The sequence below is a fragment of the Anguilla anguilla genome, chromosome 1 (assembly GCF_013347855.1).
Source record: "Anguilla anguilla isolate fAngAng1 chromosome 1, fAngAng1.pri, whole genome shotgun sequence".
NCBI classification, from domain to species: Eukaryota; Metazoa; Chordata; class Actinopteri; order Anguilliformes; family Anguillidae; genus Anguilla; species Anguilla anguilla.
The window spans coordinates 12,915,398-12,927,566 of NC_049201.1; the positions used below are offsets into that span (position 1 = coordinate 12,915,398).

Sequence of the window (12,169 nt, forward strand, 5' to 3'; positions counted from 1 at the left end):
CACGTGGTTTTAAAAATATATTTCATATGTGAATTTGTTTCAGCTGGCTGCTTATGTGGACGTGGGGGAAGCACTTTAGCTGAATGCTTATAGCGCAAGCTTGGTTCTTTGGGTTGAAAACTGGTCAAACTAATAACTTCGTATCTGAATTGCGCGTTGATATAAACAATAGTATATTTGCACACATATTACGCTGTCAGTTTAAATTCCGCGACCATAAGGAAATAGTTCCGTAGATTTCCGGTGACCAATCGTATGTCATCGGACTTCCCCCAAAATACGAATCCAGCTTGACTCATGTTAGAAGCCATTTCAAACAGAAAAAACTAAATGTCTAACCCGCTGTTCAGACTATCAGAAACAAACTTTAAATATGCTTAAAACATAGGAAAGCACATTTACAAAATATCCTTCTTTAGACTAAATCTGTTCCCATACACTAGTTCCCACTTCGCTATTCGACTATCAAGCGCCATTGCTTGACGCATTGCAGATCTAACGTAGCCAATCAGAGGGGCTAATACACTGAGCGGAATATTGCAGGTCCAGAGTAACCAATCGAAAACACGTTCACAAAGATCATCGCGAATTCTCCAGCGTCAACAAAGAAATTGGATTTAAACTTCAAGAGTATCCTTCCGCAGAAATAAACTAGTGCCCTGCCGAAAAGCTAATACGTCAGAAGTTTGGCCTATGAATTATGTCTTAATGTTCAGGAGGAAAAAATGCCACAATGATGCTGTAAATCCCAAAATGGAAGATGCTTTTCAGAGTGCAAGCCAAACAACAGCTCCATTAATCTTGCTGCAATCCAGCAAAGGAAACATATTTAACTAGCTTCCCAGCTTTCACAGAAAAGCAATCTAGGAAGTAAAAGTTTGTCTGTTTGCTAGAAAATGGAACTGTCATGGCATGTACCAATAAAGCAGCAACAAACGTGAACCAAAGCCTTCCAAAGAATTTACACTTGTTTAACCTTGCACTTACTTGCTTTTATTTATTAAACACATTACCCTGTTTTAGATTCATGTAAAATATGTTCAAACGAAGTATTATTTCAAAATTGCATGATCCAACTTGTACACAGAATCTGTATTATGATTATGTGTTATGACATTCAAGTATTTCCTAATCCCCATGTTGCATAACATATGCAAAATATGCAAATCTTTTTTTTAAAATGCCCTCAGGATTACACTACAAAGTATTGCCGAGAATAAACCTTTCCTAATTTAGTAAATTCAGAAATCTGGTATGAATTTACATATGCAGCACAAAATAATGACTTTCACAGACATGTCTGTACATATTTGCCAGCAGTTGTGCTGAGAAATTTAATCCACATGAAGATGCTCTTTTCCCTTCTTTGTCTCATTTTGTGTAACATTGAATTAATTTAACTTTACGAAAGTTAGCTTTCCAAATTTAGCATGCACATATTTGTTTTCAAGATGTTGCCACAGAAGTAGGCAAGCAAGTGCTTTACTTACATCCTTGATAAAAAAAGAGTATCCTCAGCTACAAAGGCTAATTTCTTAAATCCATACCAACTTTGACATAATAGCACCTGTTTAAAAGCATACCAATGAATTTCTATTTCAGTGTAGGCAATTTTATAAGGAAGTCTTATTTTCTGTTAAAGTTTTATGTCTAACTGCACACCTGAGGTATTCTTATGAGCCCTGTTTAATTTTACTAAAGAAATTTCTCATGGCAACTGAACCTTGGAAGAAAGTATGATGGGGCACCACTTAATCTTGTTTTATTGTTTTAAAATAATTTGATTTGTGTGATTGTGTGTAAAGTATTCACATTTGTCTTGGGTTAAAATTTTGAAATGTAATGTAATAAATATAAAATTATTCTTACTGAAGTACTCTGTTAATTATATAGATGATGACTAAAGTAATAAACTTGAGGAGAACCCAACTCAGTCTGTGATCCGGTTCACTTTTTTCTTTTTTTAAAATTAAAATTACAAAATGAAGCAATAATGAAGCAATAAAGCGTCACAATAATTTCATTCTTATAGCCGGAGCTACAAATTTTCTGACGGGAAATGGGGTATGAATAATAGCACAGAAACCTTTGGAGGAGATGGTATTAAAATATACTTAAACATTGGTTTAAATGAAATTAGTGTGTACTGCAATGCCATTTTCACTGCATAGACCAACTATGAGGAAGTTGACAAAACTAATTTTGTACAGCAGTCCAATTATTACTGGAGAAATGTGTCTCCGCCCAGTTATGATGTTATGGGGTAAGGGGGCTCGGCGTGTTCCTGCAGCGAGGAACTAAGGAAGTGAGTGAACAGGGTCCGTGTGGCGGAGGAATACACACAGCTATATAGACACTGACAACAGAGAATACACACCTTAGACCTCAGTAGCTCGCAGTTGTGTTCAGTGTAGTCTAGTTTTAGTTGACTGATCGAACCAGTGCCGCCCGGACATGGTAAGTGACGTTCAACAACGGAATGGTTAGTTGTACGGATAGACTATAATAAAGAAAATATTGCATACTTTGATAAATTGCATGAGTACAGGCGGGCTGTGTCTACTAGCCAGCTCCTTGGTTTGTGGTTCATTGGCTAGCCAGCGAGCTAACCATCTAAAAGTAACGTAACGGGAACACTTTACGGGAACGTTCCTGTATTTCTTGCACGGCTTGCTAATTGGCTGTATTTTGTTGGAACGATATTAGAAACATAACTATTGAATGCTTTTTTCATACGTCAGCTAGAACTGTTTTTATTACAATTTGATACAATTGTCATCTATGCGATATAGCTGCCAATATGGAGAGAGGGACTCCACCACACTGACCGTAAGTGTGCTTATCTCTAGATGGCCAGCCAGCTATGAATGAACTCGCACGTTATCCATTTTCGGATACAGGACGTTTTAACTCGCAGAGAGGGGTTCGTTTTGGTTTACTATGCTGTTGGTTAGTTACCCGTCTTTATTGTTGGTCAGCTATCTGTCTGTACACATTCAGAAGTGTACGTACTGTATATGACAGCTAACGTTACCAAGCGAAACCATTCGCAGTGTTCAGATGTGCAACAGAGCTTGCTACTTGATCACCTCTTTCATTATTGTATGCCAGTCTAATATGTCATTCGATTTTAGTTTTGTTGCATACAACGCCTTAAGTTTCAACTCGATAGCTTGATATTTGTTTAAGGTTAGATAACAGTAGCTAATGTTAGCTGTATGTACTGGTAGACCGGTATAGTCTTCCACCCGAGTAGCTGTAATGTAAGGTCTCTCTTCGCTACCAGCATGCTGTGTTTCGTGCTTCCTTTGCTGAATGCAAAAACGTGTTTCATTATTGGCGTACATTGCAAGCGATCTAAATTCAGATTCAGTTTGTTGAAATTGTACATTGCGTAGCCAGTTACATTTCACCCTATACGTAGTTGCTACAGTGTGACTGTTAAGATAACGTTGCGGTTTTGCAAACGTTAGCTAGTCAGGTGGTAATATAACTTTATACTGTACAATAAACGATCTAATGGCACAGATAAAGTGGCTGAAGGGCAGACCAGCTAAAGTTTTTTTTTTTCCGCCTGATGGAAGAAACCGCAGTTTGACAGTGTATTGAACACGGGTTGTGTGTGTCAGTGGCGTGGCGCTTACCAACACTAATTCCTGTGAGGATGTTCAATTCTGCATTTTCATTTCATTTCAATTTAGACAAATTAGAAGTTCGTTTCAGTGCATAAGGAACATTACAATTTCACATCAATGTTAAGTTTGTCGTTCAAGAGGGGAATGTATTACATTTCTGCCATTAAGTTGGGGGTCAATGTATAATGTGGCAAGAGGCTGTAAAGAGGATATAATCTCAGGTGAACCATCCCGATCCCTCAGAACACATGTTTGTTCTTGCAAAGAATTGTAGGAATTCTTCTGCTGTGGTCTTGGCCTTTGTGGTTGTCGTAGTTTTGAACGTCTGTAGATTAGATCGTACTGTCCTAATAAATCTTATCCACACAAAGCTCTCAGAGCAGCTGAATACGCCATCTAATTGGGGATTATCGATGCTCCTGTTTTTTTCTTTGATGTTGAGGGAGTCTGATGAAGCAAATCCTCCCCACGAGTCTATTGTTGGGTGTGCTAATATGCATGCAGTCGGCTTTGCTTGGTTTGGTTCATTCTCCACAGGAGTTGCTGCGGCGCGCCGCTGTCAGTTACTCCGACTGGACATGTAGAAGCAGTGTGCTCGTGCGGAGAAGCGCTCTCTCCTTCCACTCCGCTGGAGTTTTGGGGTCAGCGGCGCTGCTCCTTGGAGCAGTGCCACGGGATCTTTTTAGTGCGCCGGGGCGAGGAGAGCGGTTAATGCCAGTACGCGGCACTGGAATGCGCGTGTTTGTTCGAGCAGTGAATCTGAGGATGGCTGGAGTTTAAGGTTTGGATGGATAGCCTGATGAGATCCAGTCAGGAGCCAGAAAAGGCAAGAAAAACCCCCTCGAATGTTGTGCTGGCTGAGAATTTGAGTCTGTTCTATCGCAGCAGTGCGCACTGCTCAATTGCTGCTGCTGCAGCCACTTGTGGGCCTCTAGCAGTCCCGGGGCTAACACTACCTGCTGGAGGTGCGATGTAGAAAAAGCAGCATCTCCAGAGATGGTCTCAGAGGGCCGGTGTGAAAGTGACAATGCCATGCTGATTAACAGCAGCTTGAATGGCGTTTTAGCACCCACCCCCCCCCCGGTTGTGGGCGAGTCCTGCCCATGAAAGGGTCACATGCTCCAGTGTGGGGCACATTCCAGCCCATGGAGTGTCGGGCCATTTTGGGATCCGCCCCCGAGCGGGGCTGTGAGAAACGCCCTGCTGGGCGCCTGCCAGAGGAATGCTGTTACCGCGTGAGGAGCCGCGCCCGGGCCGCCGCGGAGACACCCTCGCCCGTCGCTGGGCCGCCGGGAGGACCCGGCGCGAGGAGCAGGCCTCTGCACGAGGAGCGGGACCGCTGCGGTCTCTTCCTGCGGCCGAAGTGGGTCAGGGGAGCATGTGACTCACCCCTGGGTGTGGAAGCGCTCTCAGGGACTGTAACAGGACCGTGGTGCTGACAGCCTGGATTGCCCAGCGTGGTGAAATGCACCGCGCGATCCATCACGTAGAGTGTTTGTTGAAATGGCGAAGTGGAAGTTATTCCCCAGATATCCAATACAGCCCCAATCCTTTAGCGGGAGACCTCAACATCACTCCCACCCCTGGTCTCAGGCTTCACATAAACCCTCCACTCTCAGGAGACTGCTGAGCATTTCATAGCGGATAGGACTAATTCAATTTTTGGTCTGGAGATGCTGCCAAAAAAAGCTGTGGTATATCCGGTGGAAGACTGTGCCTCGTTGGCCATGGTTTACGAACTACTGGACCAGCAGCAGTTCTTCTACAAGGAACTGTTAGAGCAGCAAGAGAGAAACTACAAGTCCTTCTTGCAGATGTTGGTGGACTCGACCAACAGCAGGATAGACAACATGGTGAAGGAGGTCCAGGACCTGAAGAGCAGCCTGCAGTTCACGCAGTCCGACCTGAACGCCGTGAAGCGGCAGGGGGCTCAGAACGCGCAGAGGACCAGGTTCCTGTCCCAGGGGCTGGTGTCGGTCAGAGGGGCGCTAGATGCCCTCGCCTCCAAAGCCGAAACCACCAAGCCCAGCAGGGGTTGTGTTTTGATTGACGGATTACCGGAGGCCAAGAGGGCTGATACTCGGCAGAAAACGGAGCCAAAGGCTAAGAAGGTGGTGGCTGATCTGGCTGATCTGACCGATCTTCACCTGGATGAGATCAAGGTTATGCAGCTGAAGGCTTTAAGGCACTATCTGCTGTTCTGTGGAGAGGAAATGCTTTGCTAAATTTATCCTCCATTTTATTTACTTTTCAGTTTATCTGTGCACATGGTAAGACATGTGGTCCAGGCTGATCTTTAGTACTGAACAGTGCAGTGTGTTCTCACTGTTCTCCATGGTCATTGCTGATGCCACTGGTGCAGTGTTACACCAAGGGGATACTGCAATTAGGTCATTTCCTCTTTCCTGTTTGGAGTCTAATCTGAGGATGTAGTTATGACAGGCGGGCTATGAGCAGGATGAGCACGGGGGCTTTTTATTCTCTTTGATTTTCAAACCTCGTTCAGGGCTTTATTCCTTGATTATGAATATGAGCATTTCCTCAGTGGATTCGTGCTGTTGAGTGGCTTTCCAGCAAATAAATATGCGTGGCAGCAAGCACGATGGCGAGAAAGCAAGCGGCATGCATTTCAAACAGTTGAACATTGATTGGAATTTACATAGCCCACGGTGCCTTCAGTGCAAACCACAGGCACGGTTCAGACAAAAACGATTTCTCATTTATTTCAGGGTCAGGAATTTTTATCCCTTATAATTAGAACGGCGTAGTCACTGTGGGTGAGCTCTGAACAAACAAGGCCTTTTTTCGACGTTCGTCTATAATGCTGGCCATTGAGGAGAATGGAGGAAAACAAAATTCTTGACCAATTTCATCAGGCTACCAAAAGACTCCTGAGGAATGGGAAACATTTCTCAAACAAGCTTTCTTTTTGTGTTCTCTAGGCTGACCAGCTAACAGAAGAGCAAATTGCTGGTAAGCCCATTTGCATTGTGGATTTCTGTGAGTGAGTGTTCGTGAGAGTGACTGTGCATTGTTAATAAGGCCGTGTGTTGAAAGCACAGCACTGATCTTACTGCAGGAAATGTACACCTCAGTTAATTAGATTGGGGAAATCAATGACGTGTTCCAACCCGCCCTCATGAAATTAATTTGATGAGACAGAAATTCTTGAAAGCTGTAAGTTAAAGAGTCAGAATATTCTTGAAGCATAATTAAATGTAACCATGAGACTTAATTTTCAGGCCTGACCTGTTTTTCTTCTCCCTTATCACACAATTATATTGATGTAGCTTACATCCGTTGGCTATGCGTACTTAAAACTTATTGTTAAGTGGGTTACATTTGGGTGCCAGAGAGCATCAGATTTTTTTCCATAAGAATTTGGTAGAGGAATGTTTTTCTCCCCCGTTACTCGAACGGCAGTGACGGTGTGTTTTCTTGTCTTCGCTCCCTTCCAGAGTTCAAGGAGGCCTTCTCCTTATTCGACAAGGACGGCGATGGCACCATCACCACGAAAGAGCTGGGCACGGTGATGAGGTCACTGGGCCAGAACCCCACCGAGGCCGAGCTGCAGGACATGATCAACGAGGTGGACGCAGACGGTGAGTGGAAGTCCTGGAGGCGGGGCCACGCATGGGGGGCCTCCCCCAGCCCACGGGGGTGTGGGCGGGCCTGCGAGTGGAGCTTCCATGGCAACAGCCCCCCTATGGGACAATGGATTTAAATGCTGTTTGACCGTTGTGCTAAATTTGAAAAACAGTCACATGTGCTTTGTTTCACTTGGTAATGATGGGGAAATTCTCCCGGTCCTCTGCAGTTTAAGGTTTTCTGGGCAGTGTTAAGTTTAATGCCAACGCAGATTGCTGTTTATTGGCTGCCTTGACCATCGTCTGTATTTAATCATAAATTGGAAGAAAGATCTAGAACAGCTATGCTCGTAATTGGAATTGCGTATTTATATTAATCCACAGGTCTTATGTTGCTTTGCTTTGGCTTTATACAGTTGGGATTGAGTCCTTCTCTTTTGGGAATATCCCGTGATTTGGTTTTACTGAAATTACTTTACCTGCAAAAGGGATTAACCTAAAGTTATTCATTTAATTCATTTGCTGATGCCCATGTGCAGGCAGATTAAGAGACTATTATTAGATATAAATTCTGGTATAAAATGCCAAGTCTAAAATAAAAGGCCAAACACTGCTAACTGCTAACAGTAACACATTCCCCAGTTTCAAAATGTAAATTGTATTCCATCTAGATAAGGTCATACAGAGCAAATCAGTGGCCTGGAAACTGAAGAATGTAATTTTGTCTCTATATATGTTTTGGTCAGTTGGTTTAATTGGGAATTGATCTGTATTGATTATTAAGTCAATGACGGAAGCTTCTGGTGGCACTGGCATTTTTTCTGCCATTCCTCATACTGAGTATAGACTGTAATAAATCTATTTTAATAACGGCGTGTAATGAGGATTCATAAAAGATGTTATATAATCAGGTTTATGCTCTCTGAACATTCTGTACCCGGAAAGAAATTGTCTTTTCAATGTGATAATTTGCTATATACAGACACTTCATAAAGAAAATCATACCTAGCTCTTTCTAATCTTCATATGCCCTGACCCATCGTATCTCCACCTCCCCCTTCCCAGAAAGTGTGTGTCTGTGTGCGTGTGTGTGTCTTTGTTAGGGATGCAGTAGTTCATCTAAAAATAATTTGTTCGGTTTGCCGCCCACAGTTCAGTTATCTTGCTTCAAAAATGCTCTTATGTCTAGCTGTGTTTTTCGAAATAGGCACTCGCAACTTCGTGCTTTTTCATTTTTATTTTCTAATTTGTCATGTAAAGGCTATATTGCCCTTTTCTATTTGATATCATACAACATTGAAAAGAAGGAATGCAAAGATCAGTTAACTCGCGCTGCTTTCAGTTAAATGAAAAGACCAGTGGAACTGTATGTGCTGGTGAAGTTGTGGCGAGTGCATTTTATAGCTGAAACACCAGTCAGTTGGTCAGCTTACACAACGCACAGTTACCGTGCGGATTCAGGCAGAATGTAAATTTTTTTTCTGAAGGCCTTAACCTAGGATGTGGGTGTTGTTTTCTGTTTGAATTTAACAAAGTGGCGCTTTTCCTATTGAAAGCAAACGAGAGAACCTGTTTGCTCTCCAGCTTTTGATATTGATTTGATTACAATTTGACAACAATTTTTATAACATTTTGTCAGCTTAATGAAAATGAGGCACTTTTTTTCTGGATTGCCAAAAATGTTCAGATCCCTTGAGCTGAGAATCAGACATTAATCAGGGATTCTGATCCCTTTGAACCCTGTTTGACTATTTAAATCAGGGGTGCACACCTAAAGTCCTGAAGGGCTGGTCTACCTTTTTGTTTTAACCCATTACCTTAGTTTTAGTTTTCTGACACCTCTATAAACTACGCTGATTCACTTTTGTACTTGAGCAGAGTGAAATCTTTAGGATACATTGATACTTTGGGATACTCATGAAATGATTAAGAGCTGAAGTTGGCACAGAGTCCTGAAACGGATCAGCGCTTGTTGTGCACCCCTCATTTAAACTTGGGGCATGTTCATTTGTGTCCACAAGCAATGCAAAGGCACAGAGGCCTTGTCTGCATAATGCATTAAAATGGGGCCTATGTAAATAAATGTTTTATATACAAGACTACATTACCATACTACATTTCCTTGCCGCACCCTTTAACCTGGAAGGTGTCAAACAGAGCAGTTTCATACATTAATGGATGGAGTGCTTGGCTGACGATGGAGGACTACCATGGCAGTTTTTATGACCTTAATGACCAAGTGCAGCTTTGATTGGGGTGTTGGCGAGCTGAATATTTCTCTGCTTCTTTCAGGCAATGGAACCATTGATTTCCCAGAATTCCTGACCATGATGGCCAGGAAAATGAAGGACACAGACAGCGAGGAGGAGATCCGTGAAGCATTCCGGGTATTCGACAAGGTGAGTAGTGTTGGTGGGTGGGGAGTTCTTGAGCCTGTAGAACCGTTTGATTTGAGCCTTGATTTAACCCATATAATGGCCCTAAATGGGTCTCCATAATGTTTACTATGAGCACTGTTAAAACTTGGTGCGTGTACCCTAAAATCAAACTTTGATGATGTCATTGTGTATCTGGAGCTAAAGAGCTATCATAATTGTCTCTGTGAACACCTTAATTCTGAATTGCTACCCAAATCCTGGCCAGGGTTGGGTTTTACAGGCCTACAGGAGAGCCTGCAAACAGCCTGTGAATAATCACGGTTTTCTAGATGGAATATGCCAGCACCCAGGAGCTGTTTTCATTCCGCACTTTCCTGTTGAACCCTGGAAAACAGGGCAACCAAGTAGTTTGTGTATTGCAAACTCTAGAACATAAAATCTGATTAAGTCTAGTGAGATCATGCATGTTCACTCAATACATCTGTAGAACATTTGTACAATAAACAAGTACAAAATTTTGAAATACATGGACAGCTTGGTGTAAACAGTAGGGTTTCTGTGTATCACATTGGCCAGTGCATTCTATAGATCTGTCTGTTCCCAATTTTATAAAATACTTAGACAAGATTCCCATGGAAATTATCCAAAAGCCCTGGCACACAACTGCAACCCAATCAACAATAAGAACAGGCTTTCAGTGTGAGTCACTCCTAGCCAGCAGATGTGTGTGCATTTAATGTGCTTGGCTACATGCATGTGATTTTCAGGAACTGAACTGTGTTGCAGCCTTTAGCTGGGCAGGTCCCTTTAATAAGATTAATTTAATATGATCCTGAGGTCAGTAAGTGAAGACCGCGTGCAGGCAGAGCAGAGTAATGCCATTAACAAAGAGCATCAGTGCTGTGCTGTGACCTGGACTGCGTGTGCCTCATAGAAAGCTATGTTTTTCCTTTGCAGTATGCTGGTGGATTAGCAGTAGAGTTTAGCTGGCTTTTTCATTGCTTAATCTGTTGTTAAATGTCCATTGCCCAACCGAAGGATTGGCTTGTGTCGAGTTGTAGCGCGCTAAACGCTACCTCGCTCTCACGCTGCGTTTCAGGACGGGAACGGCTACATCAGCGCAGCCGAGCTACGCCACGTCATGACAAACTTAGGCGAGAAACTAACAGACGAAGAGGTAGACGAAATGATCAGAGAAGCAGACATCGACGGCGACGGGCAGGTTAATTACGAAGGTAAGCGGAAACTCGGCGAACCGAGCGATCGCTAGCCGTGGCTAACGTAGGCTGCGCTTCCAGGGAGGCGGCGAGGCGAGAACTCACTGAATCACTGCCATGCTACACTACGTCTTTAACCCTCCCACATCCCACTACCACCTCCTTATGTAATTGGCCCCTGTCATTCTATATTAGGCTATTGCTAAGCTAGTTGGTGACATTCAGAACTGTACTTTTTAAGTCTTTGTGGAGTATGACAAATGGCTTTTTGAAACTTAGCTGATTCTTTGTCTTGCTCACCGCGCTGTTACTGTTCTGTAGCGTCATGAGATTAATAAAAGCCTGAATATTAAAAGTGTTTGTTTACCAGCAACCGGAACTTGATTGGAATCCAAATCGCTCCTCAGCTTCTAATTTAAAATGTAATAACCTTTTTGCATGTGACATCTGTGTTTGGATTTCACCCAGAGTTCTCATCTAATGCACGCATTTTCTTCCCACAGAATTTGTACAAATGATGACTGCGAAATGAAGCTCTCCCAACCTGTCCTTACCCTCTTAGAAGATTAAAAAAAAAAATCAGTCAAATGTTTTACTTACCTCTTGCAAAAATGTTCATTTATTCATACTGTTTCTGTATAAAAACATAATTGAATGTTTAAAAAAAAAAAAAATCCCTCTGTCCACTTACAGGGAAAAAAGAAAAAAGCAAACAAAAAAAATAATATCTGCATGTAACAGTTAGTGGTCCTGTCCCCAGAGAATCAGTTTAGCATCAATTGTAAAAGAGAAAATACCTATACTACCTTAAAAACGAAAAAGCAAGCACTTGGCGAACCGGTAAACGGTTGCGTTTGCCGGTGGTGACGTTTGGGCTGGCCACTCTCTTTTTCTCCTTCGTTACTTCATGCATGCAGCTTGAGACAGGAGCACGCTCTGGTGAATCGCGGCGTGCTGATTCCACTGAAGTGTTGTGTCGTGGGTTAAGGTACGGTTTGTATTTGGAGAGGGAAGCGGGTTCTTGTTTGCTCTGAAGTGGAACGGGACCCGGCGGCGTGCTCAGATAAAACTGAAAAAGATATTTTTTAAAATGATCATTTAAAGTAAAAAAATTACATTTTAGAATATGTTTGGCATGTGGGTATTTGGGATTGCTGTTTCCTTGTTGTGCGTTGCACTACAGTGGGGGCAATGAGTCCAATTACGGACTTTCGCCTGATTAGAGTCAATCTTCTGGCAAGGGAACATCGTTGACCTTCACATTTGTATCTTCTGTTGCTCGACTCTGACATGAGCGTGTCGGTTGATCTTGTATATCTACAGTGCATAGGATTTCAGCACAAAAGTCTTCT

At 42.7% G+C, this 12,169-nt stretch overlaps 1 protein-coding gene across 1 annotated transcript; it reads left to right on the forward strand.

The window, feature by feature from the left end:
- The first annotated feature begins 2,305 nt into the window (after positions 1-2,305).
- Positions 2,306-11,497, forward strand: calm1a (calmodulin 1a). The gene is made up of 6 exons (XM_035432897.1): positions 2,306-2,457; positions 6,578-6,608; positions 7,094-7,237; positions 9,515-9,621; positions 10,700-10,835; positions 11,321-11,497. Exons 1-6 carry the CDS (start codon positions 2,455-2,457, stop codon positions 11,347-11,349), a joined length of 450 nt encoding a protein of 149 aa, XP_035288788.1. The 5' UTR covers positions 2,306-2,454; the 3' UTR covers positions 11,350-11,497.
- The last annotated feature ends 672 nt before the right edge of the window (positions 11,498-12,169 follow it).

What these genes read in the sequence shown, in the direction of transcription:
- calm1a (XM_035432897.1), top strand. An exon ending in CATTCCGGGTATTCGACAAG is followed by an intron (nt 9,622 to 10,699) that starts GTGAGTAGTGTT and finishes GCTGCGTTTCAG; the next exon opens with GACGGGAACGGCTACATCAG. An exon ending in CGGGCAGGTTAATTACGAAG is followed by an intron (nt 10,836 to 11,320) that starts GTAAGCGGAAAC and finishes TTCTTCCCACAG; the next exon opens with AATTTGTACAAATGATGACT.